At 32.1% G+C, this 24,600-nt stretch overlaps 2 protein-coding genes and 1 long non-coding RNA gene across 3 annotated transcripts in view; 1 reads left to right on the top strand and 2 right to left on the bottom strand.

Moving 5' to 3' along the window:
- LOC149477708 (uncharacterized) overlaps positions 1-24,600 on the bottom strand; it is a 298,415-nt gene that overhangs the window by 190,919 nt on the left and 82,896 nt on the right. The window lies entirely within an intron of this gene.
- LOC149477712 (facilitated trehalose transporter Tret1-like) lies at positions 63-8,275 on the top strand. Its single transcript, XM_089710268.1, has 3 exons — positions 63-590; positions 5,384-5,519; positions 6,842-8,275. The coding sequence occupies exons 1-3, from the start codon at positions 543-545 to the stop codon at positions 8,167-8,169; spliced, it is 1,512 nt and encodes a 503-aa protein (XP_089566394.1). The 5' UTR covers positions 63-542; the 3' UTR covers positions 8,170-8,275.
- On the bottom strand, positions 8,176-23,611 carry LOC149477711 (facilitated trehalose transporter Tret1-like). The gene is made up of 5 exons (XM_089710269.1): positions 23,519-23,611; positions 17,647-17,778; positions 15,831-15,966; positions 10,681-10,853; positions 8,176-9,555 (listed from the first exon to the last, which is right to left on the bottom strand). The coding sequence occupies exons 2-5, from the start codon at positions 17,722-17,724 to the stop codon at positions 8,446-8,448; spliced, it is 1,497 nt and encodes a 498-aa protein (XP_089566395.1). The 5' UTR covers positions 17,725-17,778; positions 23,519-23,611; the 3' UTR covers positions 8,176-8,445.

The following is a 24,600-nucleotide window of genomic DNA, read 5'->3' as shown; positions in this document are numbered from 1 at the left end:
AATTTTATTCAGATTTCAGAACTGAAAAAAATATAAAGTACCTAAACCTATCTATAGTATTTTTGAACGATGACTCAAAATGGCGCGGAATTTAAAATAAATAATAGAAAGTTTTTTTTATTCTCGGCGTGAGCATGACTTGTTAAAACTGAAAAGTGTAGTGTGGTGTAGTATTAATAGAAATACACGTTCATTATTAGCTTATTATGTCCATATGATCTACTAGTCTACAGTTCTTCACATTTTAGCCAGTAGGCTAGCAATACAAAGAACAAAAGTTTCGTGAAAAAAGTTATCCGAAATTAGAATTTAATAAAAGTTAATCACCTGTCAACACTTGGACAAAAATGTGAATATATTGTTATCGTTGATTAGCTACGAACAAACAGGACTTAATCTAATCTTATTGTCGAACAAATATCGTTGACATCAAAGATAATAAGATTTACAAGGATTTCCTTTGGCTAGAGGGTAGACGCATTACTATTGTTAATGAAATTGACAAATTAATTATGTTTGTGTTATAATTATTTAAATATAAAATGGAGAAAGTGAGTGATGAACATAGGTATAAGCCTTTTATAAGACAGGTATGTTTGATTTTATTTATTTTATTAGTAATGTTATAATTTCTGTTAATTACAATTTTGCTTAAGTAAAATAATTTCTTCGTTAAAAGCGACGCATTATTAGTACTGTTTTTTACTGTTATAGTTAGTAAAAGTAAATTAATATGTTTCATACATGAAACTAAGCGTTTCAATGAATAAATTATAAAAATTTAAAAATATTTTATAGATATCAGTAAATTACTTATATCCACATTATTTGAACTATATTATTTGGTGACATTATAAGAAAACAAGATTCTATACCTAACAAATACGCAATTTAGTTTATGGATAAATATACCTACTTAATAAAACATTTACCAATTAATTATTTTAATAAATATTAAATATAAAGTATTGCATGAAAGTGGTAATTTAAATGAAATTTCGTTTGAATCTTAGCTAAACAGAATAGCAACCTACACTTATCTATAGAAAATTTTAGATTTACTTCCTATGACTTTGTTATGATGATGATTATGATGATCATAAACCTACTTGGTATTAAATATTTCAAAATGAGTAAATAATTTATAAAATGTAGCACAGAAAATATAAAATCATTTATCGATTGTCTTACAATATTAAAATAGAAGAAACGTTTATGTGTTAGTATCTATATAATTATTCTGTAAATCTTTTTTGAAGAATGAAGGATAAATTTTCCAAATGCGTATTTCCAAAAGTAAAACAAAGATAAATAAAACTCTAGTATACAGTAGGTTCACATTTTTTTTTTATTCAAAAAACTGTTCAGGCATTTGACCGCGATCTCGCCTGATATGTTAAGCGCAGATGCAGTCCACTTGGTTAGCATGCCTGATCAGAGAGGCCATATATGACTGCAGTACTCGACACACGACCGCACTTGGGCTTGGTATAATCTGAGAAGTTGGTCAGGTGTGAAATATCGCCTTACTTTAGCCAAAATGCCGAGCTTTTTTGCAGCCAATTGCGCTTTTGATTCGATGAACTGCTTGAAGTTGAGGTCCGATGATACTGTGACACCAAAAACATTCTAAATACATTACATACACATACATACATTACAGTACATACATTTTTAACCTAATATTTATTCTGCCCACCAGAGACTAAAGAGCAGTAACAGCCCTTTTGTGATTTTTCGTTTTATTAGTGATTCTGAAAGCGGGTTTCTTAAGCTTTCTATTGAATTAACTTACTTATTTCTAAGACTATAAGAATGGTTTTTATTTAACAGTTTTCACTTACTGCAAACGAAAAAAATTAACAATTTGGCGTGATTTCCCAACTAAAATACAGTATAAATTATACTGCAGATTAAATTTTAAGGTTTCATAACTAAAATGCAGTAAGCAATATAATTTTACAGTTCTTTAGATAGTTTTATATTTCTGGAAAAAAATAAAAAAAAAAATTAATACGCAGTAAAATTTACCGCCATACAAGCTATTTTTACTGCAAATTAAGAAAATACAATTTATTGTCACGAACTCCCAACTAAAATGCAGTAAAATCAAAGCTTGTCGCATTTTAGTTGTGAATACTTAACATTCTTTTATCATTATAAACTGACTAACACGCAGTAAAATACAGCATTACTGCAGATTAGTTTGGATAGCATAATGACACAGATATGATTATTCCTAGCTAAAGTGCAGTTAATGTTTTAAATACTGCAACTGTGAACTAGCTATTTTTCTTACTGCACTAGTAAATTGAACACTTTTTTCTTAAAAAACTAACTAAAATGCAGTATTTTTTTGACCTTACTGCATGTTAGTTGGGTTTCTTGACAAAATAACTGATCCAAACGCAGTAATAGGGCTTTTTGCTGCATTTTACTAAGTTTAAAATGGTATTTTTTACAAAAAAGGCTATGCAGTAATAGGCACCAAAAAGAATAAATGGCCATAATAAATTCAGTTATTAAGATATATTTTTTTTTATTGCTTTAACGTGTGAACCTATGCCTTTACAACCTTTCTGCATTCAAATTTTTTTGCTTATCATTCTGTTGATTTTTTAAAATCAATTCTTAACTTTAAATGCGTTTTACTCGAAATCGTGATTTTGCTGTTACTGCACTTTAGTGTATGGTGGGCAGTATTATAGGCCCTCTGAACTAATATATTTTTTACATAATTTTAAATTTAGCACTACTAAACTGTTTAATACAATGTGGAATTATGTTGTAAAAGCATAATATAGGACCTTGACCCATAAACGAATTTATTAACTTTATCTAACCGGTAAAATGGCATTTCAATTTTATTTCTGTTCCTTGTGCAGTCCAGTCCAGTTATAACAGTGTCTATCTCCTACTCTTGTGTGTGTCACAGTGTGTCAAGATCCTAATACCTAGTATGTTATTTTTAGTTTTTACACGTGTCCTTAATTATATCTCAAGTACAATATGTATAACAATGCCAATTGCCATCGAATCAGATGGTCAAAGATATATAATACAAAGAATATTATTTCAAATCTTAATAAGTACTAGGTAAGGTAATATAATAAAACTGATGAATTTGCTTGTTTGTTTCCCATGTTGAACTCGCATCAGGAACCACGGGTCGGATTTGAAAAATTATTTTACTGTTAGATAGTCGAGGAAGGCTATAATATATATCACGCTTAGATAATTAATAAGAGCGGAGCAATGCGGTTAGAGCCGCGCGGCACATCTAGTATAAAAAATTGTCTCCTAGAAACTTCGTGTAAGTAATTTGTTATCGATATGAATGTGTAATATTTTTTATGATAATGAATACAATAATTATATAAAATATTGAAGTCAAGGTTGTAGCCTTGTAAACAGTTGCTATGCGAATATGCGTACAAGAGATACGCATCGTATTAATTGTTAATATTATCGATATTAATGGACAAAGTATTGCGCAAGATATCTAATAAAACTAATATTTAAACGTTAATACAATCTTATTTTCTACCTTTTGGTTAATAGCACGATTGACAAAAATACGTAATAATACTGACGTAATAATCTGTAATTATTAATCACTAATACTTAGTATAAAACAACGTCGCTTTCTCTGTCCCTACGTCTCTATGTATGCTTAAATCTTAAACTACGCAACGGATTTTGATGCGGTTTTTTTAATAGATAGAGTGTTTCAAGAGGAATTGGTTTTTAAGTATATAATTTACTAGCTTTCCGCCCGCGGCTTCGCCCGCTTTGTCTAAAACATAATAAATTATATACTAAAACCTTCCTTTTGATTCACTCTATCTATTAAAAAAACCGCATCAAAATCCGTTGCGTAGTTTTAAAGATTTAAGCATACATAGGAACATAGGGACAGAGAAAGCGACTTTGTTTTATACTATGTAGTGATTATGTTTTAGACAAAGCGGGCGAAGCCGCGGGCGGAAAGCTAGTTATTATATAAAGGGTGTTTGTTTGGAAGGAAGGAAGGAAGGCGCAGCGATTTTATAATATGATTATTGTGTCTCAGGATAAGTCTGGCATAGGCTACGTTTTAGCATGATTCTGTGGTTTTAGTGAAGTATCTCATTCTCATTCATGATCTTATAAGATAAGCGAAAACTTACAAAACAAAAATTATTTGACATTAAATTTGTAGTGACGTTTAAATAAAATAAATGTTTAAATAAAATTACGATCTGACCCCATACTAAGCTTTCGCTTGTGTTATGGAATCCAGATGGCTGATAAACATATACAGATATATAATTTTAAATTAATACTTATATAGCTAATGAACACCCAGAAAAATAAAATACGAACGTAATTGATAACATCTGAATCAATAGGAAATGTTTTAAAAGTTTATTCGTTTGAGGAAGGTCGTACATGTCAAATGATTGAAATTTTTTAAACATTTCAGGATGTGTCAGCTTCTTTTATTCATATTTATTATTTACCTATGTTTTAAACAATAATATATGAAATACAAGCTTTCCGCCAAGTTACTCCAACAAGAACCCGCATAGTTCCCATTACCTTTCCTGTGGGGTATACAAGATACAACCCTGTCCTATCTATATCCTTTCTCCGGTCTCAAGATATCTCTGAACCCATACAAATCGGTTCAGTGGTTTAGGCGTGAAGAAAAGACAAATTTTCTATTTTCGTTTGACTTTATTTTGAAGGCTATTGTGGGATGATAATATCTGTTCTGTGGCATTGCGAAGGTCATGCTGATTAAATCTTATACTTGTAATATAATCCTTCTTATCTACACTTGTCTTAGTATTAAATTATTCGTGTGTTTGTTTATCCATTTCTACGTAACAACTTCCACATGTAGCACAGATACCTATAATATATAGAAGTTTTTAAAATCATTAATCTAATATTTCATGAAATAAATAATCTTATCGTCGGGATGTGTTGCATTTTTTAATAATATACCTGTAATAAAGTTTTTTATCTAATATTGCTACTGTAGTTTCAAGTGTGTATTTATAATAACTTTTAGATATCAATGACCGTGATCGCTGATTTTAATCAAAACGTGTATCAAATGCGTCGATTTGTATTATTACAATGTGATCTATTGATAGTTCTGTACTTTTTTATAATTATAACTCTCTAATTCAGTGTTTTATATATAATTTAATATCTGTCTGAGTGTAAAGCATTCGTTTCTACATTTAAAACTTATGGAGTTAAATTTTGCAGTTTAAAAAATATTATTATCAGTTATTGTCCTTGTCATGTGGGTTGTCTAGCAGAGATCGTTGTCATCGATAAGGCTGTGTTATAATATATTTGGTCATTAATTGATTAAATATGATTTCAGTGTTTCCTGACCGCCAGCGTTGCACTAAACATAGTAGGACATGGCGGGGTCATCGGTTTCTCCGCTATTTTGATACCAGCTCTGCGTCTGCCTGGGTCACATATAAAGGCCACGCCTAGCCAAGAATCATGGATTGGTAAATATTTTTCTTAATAATAGCTAACTTTTTTTAGAAATTTTTTTAGATAACTTTTGTTTTTGAAGTGAAACTTTTTAGGCGCGTTGAGAGTAAAATTTCAAGGTCGCGTCATGGCAACGCCGTCACGTCATGGAGCAAGGCGACGATTTTAGTATCTTTAAATTATGCCAAAGAGGTTTCACTTCTGACACGTGTGCTCGGCACACTTGTCTTGTTCTTTTTTTATTAACTTAAGAAAAACGACTCTACATTGTTACTCTTTATACACTACAAAGTATTGCCTATCTAGTAGTAAAACAACACTACCTACGACAAATTTAAAGAGCAGTATTATCATTGGTATTTATCTTCAATGGTACATATTAGTAGATGGAAGATTTCTTTTTAATTTTCATTCAATAGTTACATACACTACTAATCGACTAATCAATAGAATATTTGTAGTACTTATGGTACGCTCGGACGCTTGGCAAGCAGCCCGTGCGCACGGTACAAACAAATAAACACGGGCGCATGCACAAACAACATGTTTACATGCTTGTGCTCACTGAATGTAACTTTGAACGCAAGCGTCTGAAGTCTGAACGCGGAATCACTACATATTATAAAACAAAGTCGCTTACTCTGAAAACTATGCAACCGATTTTGTTGCGGTTTTTTTATTAGATAGAGTGATTCAAGGGGAAGGTTTTAGCATATTATTTATTAGGTTTTAGACAAAGCGGGCGAAGCCGCGGGCGGAAAGCTAGTAAGATAAAAAAAAAAGATATATACACGCGGCATATTCATAGCGATACCTTCGAAAACGTTGTGAAAAAATTGATGATGACGTGCACTCTAATCTACTAAATAAATACGTCGAACATTTCGTCATTATTTAAAGTTGTGATTTAAAATAACACCTGTATTTCAAGTAGGTAGAGATAAGAGATATCGATTACTAAGCTGTTATTGTCCATTATTGCTAACCACGCTTATCTTAAACCTGCAAGTCTAACAATGCGATACTAACATTTTCTGAGTTGACGATTTTGAAAATATTACAGATTTGTACTATGCAATTAGATATTATGATTAAAATTTTAAGTAAAGCTCTGAAAAATTCACCCTACGTTTATTTTCGACTCTTTGCGTTCGGCCGTTTTAGAGATTAGCTGGAATAAACAGACACAAAAATGGTAAAAACAACTTTTTTGTGTATGTACCGTATTTAATCATACATGTAGTAAAAACGGTTATTTCAATATGACAATCAGACACTACAATTTTATTTATTGTATAGATGTATAGATTATTACATAAAAATATTTTAATTTCAGCATCAATCGTCGGATTCGCGTTGATCATGGGGAATTTCATCATCACACCTCTGATGGACACCCTCGGCCGAAAGAAGTCACATCTCCTCACCATCCTGCCCATTTTGACAGGATGGTTCACACTTCTAATGGCAGACAGTGTGACCTGTCTCATAATAGCAAGATTCCTTCAAGGCGTCGCTATGGGAATGCTGGGGCCTCTAGGATCTATCATCATTGGTGAAATGACGGACCCGAAGAATCGAGGAGCATTCTTAACTAGTGTTTCTCTATCCCTTACAACCGGTGTTATGTTTGCCCACAGTTTAGGAACATATTTCAGCTGGCAACAAAGTGCTTTAATATGTTCATTCATCACATTCACTAGCTTAATTCTCATCATATATAATCCTGAATCCCCGTCCTGGTTAATTTCCAAAGGAAGGTACCAAGAGGGTGAAGAAATTTTCTTCTGGTTGCGAGGAAGAAATGCCGAGCAAGAAGCCGAATTAGAAAACATGATAGCTGCACAGAAATCGTTACGCAAGTCCAGTATTGCAGGACAGAATATATCAAGAAAAGAGCGTATCAAGGGCTTTTTCATCTATTTAAAGGATACATCTAGGAAACCCGAATTTTACAAACCTATAACTATTATGTTCTTTATGTATACCATGTTCCAATTTGCCGGTATCAATGTTATTAGTTCGTATGCGATGGATATTATCCATCAAGTTGTAGGACCAGAAGCGAACGCCAAAGTATTAATGGTCGCTTTGGATATTGAAAGACTGATCTGTAATATATTGGCTGTGTTTTTAATGAAGACGATGAGAAGACGTACATTATTATTTAGTAGTTCAGCGATATGTGTGATAGCGTATTTAGGTAAAAGTTATTATGTGTATGCAAGGGCGAATAACTCATTGCCCTTCGAAAGTCAATGGGTGCCGATCGGATTAATAGGATTGTATATGTTTTCATTGACAATTGGTATATCATCTATTCCATTTGCGATTTCAGGAGAGATTTTCCCATTGGAATACCGTGGATTTGGAGGAGGTATTAGTGTTTTAGCTTTATCTTTCAATTTCTTTGTCGCAGTTAAATGTTTCCCAGTTTTAACGTCAGCGGTTGGTTTGTCAGTAACTTATTTAATGTATACAGGAGTAGTTGTGAGCTGTCTATCAGTTATATATTTCATGTTGCCGGAAACAAAGGATAGATCTTTGCAGGAAATCGAGGATAGTTTTAGAGGTATAACGTCAGCTGACCGCAAATGTATAGAGCCTCTAAATGGTGTTCAGAGTAATGAAATGCGTAGATGCAGCTCGCATATACTGTATTAGTTTTAAAGTTGTGATATATTTACTTGAATTATTTATTTTTATATTACTATTATACAACGGTCATTGTAAATCTCAATAAGGTGAACAAATAAAAGATTTTATTCATTTCGTATTGTTTTATTTATACTGAATATAAAAATATCACAAAAATAGAATATATTGTTTCAAAATAATACTATTCTTTAAATGCATATCCATTTAAATCGTAAATTCCTCCTAACTACATGGCCAGCTCTATAAGCTGAAAAGCGTTTCCTTTTATTCCTGTGTTCCTTCTCAACCTCCCTCTATGTTCTCCAGTTCCAACATTTTATCCTTTTCGTGAGGTTCAGTTTCACCAATTTCACCTTTTGTGCCTTTGAAATAACATTCAATTTCATATAAAGTTTTGCCTTTCGTTTCGGGCAATAGGAAAAATAGGAAAACGCCGCAAATAGCAATACATATTCCATACACACAAAACGTTCCACTGACACCAATCTGTCTGAATGATGTTGGAGCTGTTTTCACAACAACGAAGAACATAATTGACAGGAACATTCCCGAAATTCCACTACCTAGAGATCTATAAGCTAAGGGAAAGATTTCGCCAGCGATTGCCCAAGGTATTGGTAAAATTCCTAACGTCTTTCCAAAAATGTATATCAAAGTCGGTATCACAGGCGTCCATTTGTACTCTTCAGGTATATAACCGAAATCTCTTAAGTACAAAAGCAAGGATGTCGTAAATAGTGCAATTACACTGATGTAGACACCCAGAAAGAGGACAGTTCTTCTGTTCATTTTGTTCACAACGACACATGATAAAATGGCCGTTAGAAATCGTACCATGTCCACCATCAGCATGCTAGTACACGATTCAATCGCACCCCCTGTCACTTCTTCCATCATAGGTACTGTATAGGACGGTACAACGGTCATACCAGATATTTGGAACAATATAAACATATACATCATTATCACAGTAGGCTTATAAAATTCAGGCTTGCGCATGATTTCGAAGAACATTTTAATTTTAGACTTCTTCGACGGTGCTGAGGTTTTCTTCTGGCTGTCGAGTAGGACTTCTAATTCCTTTTCGGAATTTTCATCGATACCTCTGAGCCAACGGAATGCTTTTCGGCATTCTTCAAATTTGCCTTTAGATGCCAGGAATGGTGCGGTTTCTGGTGATAAAGAGATCAATAATAGAGCTATGGCGTAGAAACTTCCGCAGGCAACAGCAGCTGTTCTCCAATACAGGAATGTACCAAAGACGTGGGCTACTAACATTCCTGTAGCGAAGGAAAATGCGATAGTTGCTAGGAAAGCTCCTCTGTGTTTTGGCGCGGAATATTCAGCGATGGAGACAGGCGCGGCGGCTGCTTGCAGTCCCATTGCAAAACCCTGTAATTGATACACAGTTTCAAATTAATCAAGTCTTAATATTTACTGTATTGTGTAGTTTAAGTTAATTGGAGTTTAATTTATGTAGGTATATCATTATATTTCGAACATAATACGGACAATTAATAGCATGGGTATTGGTCACGTTTTTGACATGAAACTGCTAGTGTCATCTTATTATTTTCAAGGTCAGAGTCATATGTTATATAAAAAGGCTAATTTAAATTCAACAAGTGTAAAAAGTTGCATACAGCATACAAATTATAAATCGACGTGAAAATATCGAAGTAAATTTTGGGGATTCCGCATATAATTTCCTACATTTCTAAACGTAACATTGAGAACTTACAAAATAGTTAAACATTAATAATATGTACAAATTAATTTAAGCTTTAAGCTTTCTATCTCTATAGGAAAATCGGAATAAGGAAAAAATAACCCGGGGCACTGTCCAGTCCAATATATTTATAGTGTTTATTACAAAGAAATCCTCGCCAATCTATTTGTTTTCCGTACTTTGCACGTTAAATTAAAACGCGTATCATAATGGTATCATATAAATTGCCGCGTACGGCGTAGATCTCATTGAGTCAATTTTGCCATTTTGACTCGAAACCATTCTCAAATGACGCAATTGACCTAAGTCAATCAGAGATAATGGAGCACACGATTCAAAACGTTTCGTCAATTATATGCGAAATAAGTATCGTCTGTTTGTCCGTGACAATGGCAGATTTAGTATGGGAAGTGGCGTCATTTATATTTTTAGGGCATCGACCACACCTTTTAGATACAAAATAGTCCAATAGACCAAATTAATAATGACATGTGTAATGTGTATTGTATACCTCTAAACTTAGTCGATTTTAGAGCTGTTGCGTTCTGTAACATTGTTTTTTTCGGATTTGAGTAATTAAGGGAAATGTTCAAGCAATATTAATAAATAATATTGCTTGAACATTTTTAAATTCGAAAACGATTCGATTTTTGGTGTTTTAAATTCTAAAACTCAAACTCAAACCTTTATTTATTCATTTAAACTTCTTCTAGAAGCACTTTTTAATTGTCACAAACGATTCGGAAATCGTTGAGATAAACTGATTAGTATTTGGAATTATTATTTACCTGTAAAGATCTGCTAACAAGTAACACAGCGGGGTCTTTAGCAGTAACCAATAGGGCCCATCCACACAGCGCGGGCAAGCAGCTCAGCTGGTTGGTGAGGCGACGGCCTAATTTCTGAAGACAAAATGGCGCCATGACGATCCCGGATATCAGCGCTAAGCCCAGGATTGATGCTGGAAGGATAAATTAGTAGGTCGTAATAGCGCAGGTCATAGGTACCTACTTGAAAATAAATAATGAAATGGCGTGGAATGAGATAATGGTAAGATGATGATGCTTCACTAGCATCATTATACATAATATAAAATATGAACAACGTTAAAATTATTCAGATAATATTTATATTCGTAGTTCGTAACTACAAATTAATCATATAAATTAGTATGCAGTACCTAATATATAGCGAAAAGAGTGGAAGTAATAGTAGTAGTAGAAGTAAGAAAAATAACGTTGCTATAGATGCACGTTAGCTTAAAGTAATTAAAAATTTTGGTAAAGTAAGAGGCAGTATAAACAATTCATTGAATCTACTATGATAGGTCAGAAGTGAAAGAACTGTCTGGGTTAGGCAATTGGCAATTGTAATTTATCCAAATTTACATGTATAGTATTATTATTATGCGCCATGTTATGATGTTAACTATTATTAACTCTTGAAGTCAAACTTTATTATGCCGACGAGTACAGACGGGCGTGTAAAATGTATTATAAGTTTATAACAATAAAATGATAATGTTAATTTTATATCACTTATAGCGGATAAAATTAGAACGTGTTTGTTGAGATATATATGTAGAATTTTGGTCGGGACTTATTGTAGGTTGGCATAGTAACGTAACCTAATATTATAATATCTATCTTAAAAGTTAAATATGCAATGTAGACGTTCCTGAGATGTAAAATGAAATAATTTGGAAAATCCAAAAGTGCACGCCTCATAATTTTTTTTTAATAAATATTTATTAATTATTATTTTTGTTTATTTAATAACAATTAAACCACATCGAATCAGACCCTGAAAAATGAAAGGGTTCTATTCCTGAGCATACTCAAGCGTAAGAGAAAAAAAAAGACTCTATTAGTAAAGTATTTCGGTCGCTATCGTGTTAACAAGAAAAAGGATCCGCACATACAGACACACGGACGTCCAAGACAGAACTTTTTTAAACTGTTTTTTAACTAGTTTAAATAACAAAAATGACATCAAAAATATCATGAACGTTAAAAATAGTGTTTTTTCTTAATATGTGTGTGTATGTATTATCTTACAAGTGCAATGTATGATACATAAAGACATTTTAAGTTTGAAAAATCAGATGTTTTGCGCGAAGTGACAGTAGTAGCACAGTATTACAATATTATTTCCTACAGTAAGGAATCGTCTTTGATGTCGCGCGATGCCGCCGCCAGCGTAGGTACTTACGCTGCCACACGAAAATACGCTAGGGTTGCAACAAATGGGAAATAAAACAATTGTGATTATTAATATTATGATGAAATCTTTATTCATATGTACATTCAAAATAATTGCAATTATTAAATCTGATGATTTGTTGATAAATATATAATTACCGATATTGCACTGCTAAATATTATTTACGTGGACACTTTATTTTTGGATGTTCTTAATTGTATATTATAACATTTAACTAAGTAATGCATTCGCATTGGGATGTACAATCTGATTAGAAAATAATGAGGACAACATATACATAGCTTTGATTTTAATTCAACAGATACAATTAATACAATCTTTCTGAAATATTGTTTCCTTCTGGGATTTCAATGTAGATTTACATCCGTAAACCGAACAGTTTGTGCGCGCCATAATAGAATATGTAAGTACCTATGCATAATAAAATTATTACACAAAAAATACGACTGCGTCATCCTTTCGCGCTAGGTAAAGCAAACTATAGTCTGTCCACTATAAGAATTGCTTTTTGACAGCTCGACGGGTGATACCAGAAGTGATGTCTAAAAGATTATCGATTGTGATACCATTTCAATTAAAAATTCAAAATATTATCAAAAATGGAATTAGGTACGTAAATAATAATTACAACGTAAATGTACTAATAAGATATCTATACTTATAATAAATCTGTAGAGAGGCCAATTCTGTACATGAAATATATTTAAAAAAAAACTATGAAGGGGTGATAAGGGATCGCTACTGATGCCAAAAATGCAATCAGTAAAATTTTTGTCCGTCTGTCTGTCTGTCTATCTGTCTGTCTGTATATTCGTTATAGAAACAAAAACTACACGACGGATTTTAACGAAATTTGGCACAATTATTCTTCATACTCCTGGGCAGGTTATAGTAAAAGAATCATGTAAATCGGTGTAGAAACACCAAAGTTATACATGAAATACGCTATAAGTCATCGCGCGTGAATTACATGCCATAAGGATTATTTTTGTGTATCAGTTGCCGCGTTCGACGCGCTTCGCGGCGGGAGCTTTATAAAGGCGGCGGGTCCGCACTCCGCACCCGTTTCGCGTTGTCACGGCATCACGTGTGAACGGCTGAACCGATTTCGATAATTCTTTTCTATTATATTCCTGAAGTACGAGGATGGTTCTTATGTAGAGAAAACGTAAATATGTACCACGGGCGAAGCCGGGGCGGACCGCTAGTGTGATAATAAGACCACATATCTATGCATTTTATGTTAAAACTAAACTAAACTAATATTTTATTATTTATTGGTTTCTACTTTCTATCTTACAATTTGGTTGTCTTTATGTTTAAATGATATAACATATTAGAAGAGTTTTTCTGTATCGGATATATTTTAAAGAGTATTTCTATCGATTATTATAATCTATCGACCCATCATTGAATAATTCTGTGTAGACATCACTAAGTGGGCGGGGCCGGTCCATGAAGTACAATAATCTCAATAATTATTTGTATGACATTATAACATAGACAATACAATCCTTCATAGGCGTGGAGCTGTCAAAAAGCAAATAATATAATGGACAGAGTATAAGCGTGTTTGCTTTACGCGGCCCGCGTCGCCCGACCCCCGCCAGTTCCCCTCCGTTTCTCTGCACAAGTACATTCGTCGCACTACTGTAGGAAATAATGGTAATACTGTGGTAGTAGTCTGTACTCTGTAGTACCCACCTCAACGCTTCGCTTATGAGGCGTGCAATATACCTTTACATACTCGGAGCAATTATTGTTAATTGCTCCGAGTTTACATAGCTATTGGTTGTACTAGAACTAGATCATCGAGAATATATATAAGAACAATTAAATAATGCACTATCATATTTTGTGTGCACATGGGGGACCCTTTAAGGCTCCAGTTATAAGGAGCTTATAATGTTTAAAATACGTTTAACTGATACAGGATGTTGTTCTAACAGAATTTAAAATTATAAATTTATAAAGAATAGAAAAAATCGATCAAGAGGCGGGACTCGAAACCGCATCCTTTCAACGCCAATAAGTGGCGGATGCCTGACTAACTCGGCCACCCATGACACATTTCGTGATCGATTTTTTTTATTTTTTTTTATAAATTTCACACTCGATATACAAACAATCTATAAATAGAAATACCTATGTAATTAACATAACCATAAAGTATAATAACGGGTCTTATGATTTACGATTTGCATATTACATAATATTACGTAACATAAAAAATATACCACGTTGAACAGCGGTTCGATTAACAGATCACAGAATGCCTCGTTATTATTAATTATGACTACCTATCATTTTGTTTTTCAAATTGTCTTGTCCTTGATGAACACAAGAATAAATAACTCCTCTAAAATATTAGCAGGTGGTCTTTAGTCTTTACATATAAACAAGCGTCTATTATTTATATTAACGTAGGTAATTTGTTCGTTTCTGTTGTTACAAGGAAGTCATCATTATGGTACCTACACAGTTTTTGTAATACAATACTTTGAGTTGAAGTAATAATACACTTGAATCATTACTAAGAATTATAGAGCTAAGTATAAACAAGGAATGATCGTAGTGAGTTGGATTACAAAAGTTTTATCAACATATTTATATATTATATAGATGGGAAAATGCATTTATTTGAACAATATTTGAAGCTGCACGAAATAGATTACGTTTCCAAATCTTAAAATTTAACAATATTTAATTAAGGTAGGTAATTGTCATAAGTTTATTATCATTGACCATGGTAGACGTCACTTTCAGCTAAATACTGTGTGACCTTCCAAATGCTTAAAAAAATAACTTCGCCCGGCTTGAATATCTTAGATGACCAAACAAGATAGTTCATCAATGAAATGAAATTAGGAATTCTTCTAGACTTGTGATCTTCCGAAAAATTGTCTGGTCATGTTATAAGACTGGTCATATGACCATCATAAAATATTTGTCATCATATTGGTAAACAACACGTAATTAACATCAAACACGTCACAAATGTATTTCACCACTATTTCACCAGGCCATCACTGGCTATTTTCGTCTATTTCAGACGATTTAAGTTTACAGGTAGACAGGTCTATAGTAGATTACAGGAATAATCTTTATGTAGTATTATATCCTGTCTAGAAAACATAAAAAAGAAACGTGTTATTTAATGATGCAAAAGTCGATTACCTACTAGATAAATAAAAGAAAAAAAAAACACTACACAGTTAAACTCGTTATTTTATTATGTTGTTATTGATCCTTGATATGTGTAAACAAATTTAATAAAAGTCCGTATAAAGTGGGTCAAAATAGAGCCTAAAGGAGCCGGTTACATACGAACATACAGGTGAAGATAATAAAAGCGTGTTATAAAGAGACTAGGCTCAATTAACATACTGACTAATATCACAGTATTACAATATAAATAATATTGTAATACTGTGCTAATATTATGTTTGAGAACGCACTAGTGTAAAAAATGTGTGCGTTTAGGTACTAGTGTACACACGTAAGAAGTGAAACTTCTTTATAACCTTATTTTTCAAAAAATAATTTACTATATGCAACTTTACAGAAATACGTCCAATCACGCGTGGTAGGGATAAGAAAAAGATGGCGCGTAACGGAAAAATGTCACGCGTAACGAAAAAATGTTACACTAAATTTTTTTCCAACCCCGATAAAGAAGTTTCACTTCAAAACCTACGCGTAAAAGTATACTAACCAATCCAAGACTCATGTTCTGGAGTGAGACGCAGCACGGAGTCTGGCTGTCGCAGCTGCTCCAGCAGTACTCCAGGATACGCAATGTTAGCACCCGTACCGATCATGTACATCACTATTCCGCTAACTGCTAGGAACTGTAACAATGTTTAATGGTATAAAAAAGAGCGTGTGGACGAGCACACGTGTCAGAAGTGAAACTTCTTTGACAAGATTCAAAGATACCAAAATCGTCGCCTGATGATAATACTTAATAATAATAAAATAATAAAAATCAATCACACAATTGCACTATCTCAAGAATATAATTTGTAGGTACATTGATTGTTTATTGTCTTGACCCAAAAACATCTGAAATTGCATTTTGTCGATATCATTTCGCGACATACATTTGCTCGACAAATAAACAATAATTTAGCCCAGATTATATTAATAAATATATCCTTATTTTATTTATAAAATACATATAATATCAAAGACGTTGAACAAAAAATATTCAGTGATTTCCGGTTCCTTTGGGAAATGACGACACAAGGTATGTGTCGTCATTTCCCAAAGGAATTCATTTCCTGATTACTTCAGTATGCCTCAAAATTGTTTTTACTTTAACTCGGGTTTTACAATATTTTTTAAAATTATTAATAAAAATAATATCAAGCTATATTAATTTATAATTAATTATGTATTATGAAGCTGCATTTCAACTAACAGGTTTGCAATGATATAATATGATGATATTTCTAAGACCTACATAACTACATTCTTAATTGTATTATAAATTCCTCCGTGTCTTAGAAAGTAGTGATTAAGAAAGAAATATAGAATATGCTTATATTATTAATGAAAGAATTTTTGAAATCGGTCCAGTAGTTTATGCGTGAAAACTGAAAACCATGCATACATTCATACACAATTACAAACCTTTCCTCTTTATAATACACTAGCGGTCCGCCCCGGCTTCGCCCGTGGTACATTTTTCGCAATAAAAAGTAGCCTATGTTCTTTCTCAGGGTCTAAAGATTATCTGTGCCAAATTTCATCAAAATCGGTCCAGTAGTTTATGCGTGAAAACCATACATACATACATACAAACCTTTCCTCTTTATAATAGTATAGATAATATAGATTATGTTGTTTCATTTTGCATCAACCGTGATCAATGATCATCCTCACTATGTTTAGTTATAAATACATAATAGTGTAATCATATCCCATAATTTTAAATAATTATAAAAAAATATATTATTCAATTTAGCATTTAAAAGTTTCTCAAACGAATTTTTCTAATGTGGAACTAAATTAATATCCTTTCATTTAAATAAATTTAACTACAAGAAACAACCAACGTCTCTTACAAGGAAGTAATTAACACATTATATAGAGAAAGTTACATTGTGTTTTTTATATAATAGAAATCTCTAAAAAAATGTTTTGCCGAGTTATCTTTAGTTGTTTTAATTTAAGTTGAGAGCATATCTCAATTCGATATCAACTTATTATATTTGCGAATTCAAGTTTATAGTTTTTTCCTGATCATTATTTGCGGTTATTTTTATTTCGTTGATTCTAAATAAAGAGTAAAATACATAAAGAGCAGTACATTCATTATGATTCATTATATTTATTTAATAACGAAGTTTACGTAGTTACATACTATAAAAAGATCGAAAATAAGATAAAAGAAGATGAATTATATTTTCCCCTTTCGTTCCGTCGTAATTGTTTTTTTTTTTCAAAATTATATCACTTATAAAACCTTCTGTGGTCCTTACAAACATTTTTACTTACATAGAATCTCGTTTATTTCATATTCTTACCTGTCTCAAAAACGGAGACATTTTTTGCTTGATGTCGACGCTTTCTGGGCCCGTGGTGTCCAATATTTTACCGGCCATGTTTGCAGCTACCAATTTATCGAATTGGCATTCTTGTCAAACGAATGGAGTAATCTGTTGAGAAATATATATTTTATAGGGAATATGTTGAAAGTATAAAAAAAGGGAAAATAAACTAGCGTAGAGGTGACTAGATTTGATATTTTTTTGCTTCTTTGTTACGAGCTACATATTATTATCAAGATATGCTCTACATCGAAGTCGTGCTTTATGTGCGTCAACAAACTATGGATCTGCAGACATGAATAATGCGTATCAAGATTAGATGTAAATAAGAATAAACATTATCAACAATATGGTCTGTTCCGTTGAATTAAGTGAAGGAAGTCACAATGACATTGTATAAAATAAACTTATTCATGTGAAGGTTAATAAATACTATATTTTATTTAAAAAAGGAAGTAAGAAAGAGCTTATTAACATCTTAAATACCACATTAAATACATATTATGCTGGCAGTATAGCTGGTAGTATGAAAAAGGTTTATTAATTGTATAATGACTCTACATTTCCATAATAGAGTAATACTGTTTAAGTAATTACAAAGGATTTGATACATTTTTGCACCTGCATCTTTAGTAGGTATTTGCGAACAGATTGTAGTCGGGCTATTTTATATAAGGTGCATTTTGACCTTAGGGTAGAAAATAGCAAAGCGGTAGCGGAACTTTACTATGACATAATTAATATGGCTCAAGTTAATTACCTTGTCTGGTACGCACCATATTCTGAGATATAATTAATGTTATCAGAGAGATCTATTGATTGTTAATTATATACATCTGTTCCTTGTATAGCTGAGTCTCATTTCCTGCCATTCTGAGTCTGATATAGTGACATGTTTTTTGTTTCATGTAACGTATTGGTTGTATTGGTTAAACAAAGACATATTGTATTTACTGTTCCTAAAAAAATTAATTAGTTATTTTAATTAAAAAAACACTTGCATATATCCTGCACTTAATTGACTTTTAATCAGTATGAAACTTTTTGCGAACAAAAAATTTGCATTTGGTATTATTGATTTTTTAATTATTTAATTAACTGTACTGTTATGTATGTTATACATAGGTATTGCTCGTATCTTTCACTGCCAAGTTTGTCCCACGAGGGAAACTTGTCTGTCAAGTAATGATGAATGTGCGAATGTGTGCGAATATGTCCATGTGTGTGTCTAGTGACGTCACACATCGGACTCTAGGAGAAATCGTGTTGGTCTCATTTTGATGAATGAGGCAGACTTTTATCGCTTTCATAATATCCTTCCGCATTATAATAATTTATCTTACGGCTAAGACTGGTTTATTTTAGCGATAGTTCTATTTTTTGCAATTTAGACCACCGTTAAGTATGTAACTTTTTTTTAATATCTACCTACTTCAAAATACGAGTAGGTAGGTGCTCAATTAGACTGTATTTTTTGGTTTTGTTATCTCAGAACTTTTGGCTGGGTGAACCGATTTTGATGATTCTATTTTTATTTGATAGGCCTTTCATTTTTTCCAGTTCTAACCATTTGAAGTCGGTTTAGTTTTTAACCATTGATTTTTCGAATTTTGAAGCAATGATAGTCCGGGATACATCGCCCATTTTTGCAAGTGATTACTATCAAGCTAATTTTTCGTGAGTAGCTTTATTTTGATGAGATGCCCAATAATTTCATGTACGAAACTCTCGATTGTGGTAGCTTACAGAGGTAACAAGGATAAAAAATTTTGATTTGACGGTTCCCAAATATTTATTACGCAATTTGTAGGACAATATGTCTGTTGAATTATATAAGTATTAAATAAGTGAAAATAAAAAAATCAGCTGGTTAGTAATCATTTATGATGACTTCGTTATCGATACACATTGGAAAGGGGGACTCATTTGATCAAACCATAGATTTTGTAGGACAAATATTTTTTCGAATAATTTAGATAATTATCTTGAGATTGAACAAAAAAAAACATTCAGTTAGTAATTAATATTTGAGAACCATCAAATCAAAATATTTTATCCTTGTTTCCTCTGGTAGCTACCACAATCGAGAGTTTCGTACATGAAATTATTGGGCATCTCATCAAAATAAAGCTATTCACGAAAAATTAGCTTGATAGTAATCACTTGCAAAAATGGGCGATGTATCCCGGACTATGATGGAAAGAGCGCATTTCAAATAACTGATATTTATGTAGACGTTTGCATAAAAATTAAATGTACGTATACCTATTTAGACGTCAATAGTAATTTAATCTGCTTTGTAAATTATTATATCACGGTCGCTTATATCAAGGGTCACGCTTCCAAGAACACACACAATAATATTTATAAACTTGGATTTATTTTTATTTTAAGTCTATTTTAAGACTTCATAAATTTCAAGCGCATCTAGTGTATTAAGTAAAAACCATTTAATCGATAACACTGTTACATCATATCAAAATACAAATGGGAAAAATATCCTATCCTAAGGATACTTTTACTTTAACTTCATACATTTCCTTTCCATCAGATTGCCTGGTAGAGATTGCTGCTTAGCAATAAGGCCGCCTCTTGTACAAACTATCTTTCCTTAGCCTTTCTTATGTATTAATGTTATTTTTGTCCTATTTTAGTTTGTGCAATAAAGAGTTATAAATAAATATTCTTTATTTTTTTATTAAGTTTCGTAGATAGTAATATAAATTTTTATCATCCCTAAATATGTCAGGTTTTATATTAAGAATAATTTGGAAAATCCAAAAGTGCACGCCTCATAATTTTTTTTAATAAATATTTATTAATTATTATTTTTGTTTATTTAATAACAATTAAACCACATCGAATCAGACCCTGAAAAATGAAAGGGTTCTATTCCTGAGCATACTCAAGCGTAAGAGAAAAAAAAAGACTCGATTAGTAAAGTATTTCGGTCGCTATCGTGTTAACAAGAAAAAGGATCCGCACATACAGACACACGGACGTCCAAGACAGAACTTTTTTAAACTGTTTTTTAACTAGTTTAAATAACAAAAATGACATCAAAAATATCATGAACGTTAAAAATAGTGTTTTTTCTTAATATTTGTGTGTATGTATTATCTTACAAGTGCAATGTATGATACATAAAGACATTTTAAGTTTGAAAAATCAGATGTTTTGCGCGAAGTGACAGTAGTACCCACTCAACGCTTCGCTTATGAGGCGTGCAAAATGGAGATACTCCGGAAAATATTGCATAAGAAATAATAAAATAATATTTTCCGATATATACCAGTTATGGCTGATCTATAGAGGATCAAAATAACTTGTTATGGAAATAAGCGATACAAATTATACTATTTATAGAAAATGATTTAAATATTTGTGCCCTTGATCAAAAATAGACACGTAAGAATTACTCATTCCTGGGTCAGGAATTCCCTAGTTCCTAACATTGAACGTTTCTAGAACATTACAAATTCGATGAAATTTTTGAATAATTTATGAGAATTATGCAAACACAGTGCATCAAGATCTATTCTATAGTTTTTATCTCGGACTTTCTACTAGAAAGGAGATACCTAATCTATACTAATATTATAGTATCTAGTTTGTTTGAACGCGCTAATCTCAGGGACTAACGGCCCGATTTGAAAAATTATTTCGGTGTTAAATAGCCCATTTATCGAGGAAGGCTATAGGCTAAGACCAACAGGAGTGGAGCAAAACCGCGGGTAAGACCGCGGGGCATAGCTATATAGTTCTATTATATTATGTCTGCACGGGATTTCACTCGGGGTCTTTTAGAACGAACCAAGGGCGAAGTAAGGATTTAAATCGATAACCATTCGTTCTTGTGACCTAAAATCGTATAGAATCTATAGCAATTTCTTCAACCCTAATATTTACTTTCTTCTTTAACATCGTATGCGTTGAATATGTATTTTATTTCGATTTAGTTCACCTTGTTCTGACGTCAATAGTCCCTTAACAATTTCTTGGATGAACAGAAATGCGTAGGTTGCAATAGAAGTGCGTTAATGAAGACCCTTTTGTATTCCTAATGTCACTCACATTATACATTACTTGTTCCTTGTGTATGTGATTTTATTCAAAGGAGTAGTAGGAGTAATTGTGAATGAAGGTCGCATATTATATTATTATGTTATCTTCATCGTCTGGTTTCCGTCCTTGACTTCAAAAAAGCTAAGTTTTTGGAGTGTTCTTTTGCTTGGCCTTTTTATCGACTCCCGCAGGCAATTCGTAGTTTTATTTAGTTGTAAGTAATTATATAAATATATAAAAAAACATTATTTTGTTCATTTGATAGAATGTATCAAGACGTATGGTTTATGACCATTTAATGTGATGACTATTGTTTTTGCATAGTAATCTTTTTAGTTTGTATGCACTGTGAGGTTATTTTGTTATTATACCACATCAAAGGTATAATTACAACCATAATTTGAGGTAATTTCAGTAGCTTAATGTAGAGATGTTAGGTAAATGGTATTTTTAAGTTGTCGTTTAATGAAAATATTCATGACTTTTTCAGGTAACTTTATTGTAAACATTTTAGGATGAATATATGAATTCGACATGGAAATAGTCTGTGGTTTTACGAAGTTCGATTTCATAGCGAAGTTGTTCACGTATCTACTTTTTGCTAATTGTTAATTATTATAAAATAAATGTTTTAATGAATAGGTACTGTTTATCTTAAATTGAATGAGTCATAAACTTTGCACATTGTATTTGGTTAATCGGGGCACATTGGGGGAATCAACGCGGATGACCATTTAGATAAAAATATGTTAGGTATGCATTATCGTAAAATTATTTATTGTACTCAGACACATTCCATTTTAAGTATTCTAGGTTTGTACTCTATGATTTATAACTATTAATTGATAATTAAGATGGGTGTATTCATTTAATTTTCTTAGTACTTAAAGTTTTTGAATTTTACAAATGCGGGAGGCAGTCCAGAGTCCAGACTTCGTATATTATATTGCATTGCATGCATTGTTATCGAAGCTGATTTTAAAAGTTTTTATTTCATTTCTCAGAACCAGCTTTGAAGGTTATGCTTGGTATTTTATTTTGAAAATGACTGATTGTGGTGTAAGTTACTTTGTTTGTATGAAGTGAAGGTTTTTTTTCTCTTTATTTAAGGAGCTTAGTCGGAAGTCGATTATGTCGCTCCGTATATCCAAAAAAACATTAAATTAGCTCTGATATAGGTACATAAATTCGCTTAGTTTAAACTAGCTTAGCGTAGATATTTTTTTTATTATACTGTAATCTTTTTGTAGTATTTTTTACTAAAATACTACGAAACTGCTGTGATCGAAAATTGTTCTTGCTTTCTTCTAATAAATTCATGCTATTTTATCAAATATTCTAGAAACGGTCTTAATACATTATTTTGTTTCATAATGTGATAGGTGTCCGGCTAGAGGGCAAATGTCTTGTGGTTCATTAAAACAATATACTTAGGTACCTATATTATTTTGAGTGTCAATTTGATGATACATATATCTATTAATAGGTACTAATTTATTATAAAAGAATAAGAATATTTTCTGCTAAATAAAATTAAATAAAAATATTGAAAACTGCAGCAATATTTTTTATGTTAGATTTATCTTGTACTGCTTTCTTATCAAATTGTAATTATTGTTTGATTTTTTTTTGTACTTCAATCATTAATCTCTCGGAAGCAAACTATACCCTTTGGAAGACGAAAAAACGAGTTGACTACTATAAATCACGCATCCACACTTTTTTTTAATTCATACAAAACCGTATAACTGAACTAAACCGTACAAAAGAAAGCAATACTTACGTTGTTTAATAAACTTTAAAACATTTTTCACTCAATAAAAAGCCAAACGGACCCACTTCGTCAATGGTTTAAACCGCACTGTAGTCTGTACGTGAACTCTGAATTCGAAGCATGTTCAAGTCTCCAGTCTCCACATGTGTGAGTGTATTCCAATATATGTATGTGTGTGTGTATGTACGGATTTTTTTACGAGCAAAAATAATCGTGTACAATGTACATACAATGGGTGCTTTTTGCATATTTATTATTACACCATATACCTATTATCGATTTTTATCAGTAAGTTGTAAATTCGTTGGTAACAAATATTAGAGGTTATATTCCTGAAACCGAACCTATACGAATACGGGTATCGCTATCGGGTATAGACCGCACGCTTGCACCTAACCTAACGGAGTTGTCACCTGTGTCTGCTTGTAGCAAGGAATATAGAAAATGCTTAAAACAGTCATTCGTTGTTCTCATCAAGTTGGTAGGTATCTCGAGCTAAGTATATATTAAAAAAAAACGTCTTCTCAATAATAGATAAGTGTCTACTGATTAAAGTGGTAAAGTCAAGTTATAGTTGCAAATAAATATTAATGGAAGATGCTACTCCAATTTTTGGTATGAAAAAGGATGAACTTAAGCCTGGTTAACAGCCTTGTTGGAGACCTTATAAAGTATGGATGACTAGATTTCCGCCCGCGGCTTCGCCCGCGTTTTCAAAGAAAAACTCGCATAGTTCCCGTTCCCGTGGGATTTCCGGGATAAAACCTATCCTATGTGTTAATCCAAGTTACCCTCTATATGTGTGCTAAATTTCATTGTAATCGGTTCAGTAGTTTTTACGTGAAAGAGTAACAAACATCCATACAAACTTTCGCATTTATAATATTAGTAGGATTGTATTTGTATGATACATATTATGTGTGAAATAGAAATTTTTTGTAAAAACATTTATTTATGTTGTGCAGATCCTAAGATGAGATATAAACTATGGAATAACATAAAGCTCATAATATTTAGTGCACTATTTATGTGTGTTTGTGTGCGCTAGAATAGGAAGCCACTCAAGATACCTGAAGCATTATTATGCTGAG

This window comes from Colias philodice, chromosome 24 (genome assembly GCF_061535455.1).
Source record: "Colias philodice isolate Cphi_HAF_F1 chromosome 24, ilColPhil1 Martin Lab GWU primary, whole genome shotgun sequence".
In the NCBI taxonomy this organism is placed as follows: Eukaryota; Metazoa; Arthropoda; class Insecta; order Lepidoptera; family Pieridae; genus Colias; species Colias philodice.
Note: the sequence above shows the minus strand (reverse complement) of the source record. Positions and strands in the feature narration are given on the sequence as shown.

Excerpts from the sequence above, each read along its gene's own strand:
- LOC149477712 (XM_089710268.1), top strand. The coding sequence starts at position 543 with ATGGAGAAAGTGAGTGATGAACATAGGTATAAGCCTTTTATAAGACAG. Across the intron at positions 591-5,383 it reads ATAAGCCTTTTATAAGACAG|TGTTTCCTGACCGCCAGCGT; the intron begins GTATGTTTGATT and ends ATATGATTTCAG. Across the intron at positions 5,520-6,841 it reads TAGCCAAGAATCATGGATTG|CATCAATCGTCGGATTCGCG; the intron begins GTAAATATTTTT and ends TTTTAATTTCAG.
- LOC149477711 (XM_089710269.1), bottom strand. The coding sequence starts at position 17,724 with ATGGCCGGTAAAATATTGGACACCACGGGCCCAGAAAGCGTCGACATC. Across the intron at positions 15,967-17,646 it reads TGTCTCCGTTTTTGAGACAG|TTCCTAGCAGTTAGCGGAAT; the intron begins GTAAGAATATGA and ends ACATTGTTACAG. Across the intron at positions 9,556-10,680 it reads TTGTTAGCAGATCTTTACAG|GGTTTTGCAATGGGACTGCA; the intron begins GTAAATAATAAT and ends TATCAATTACAG.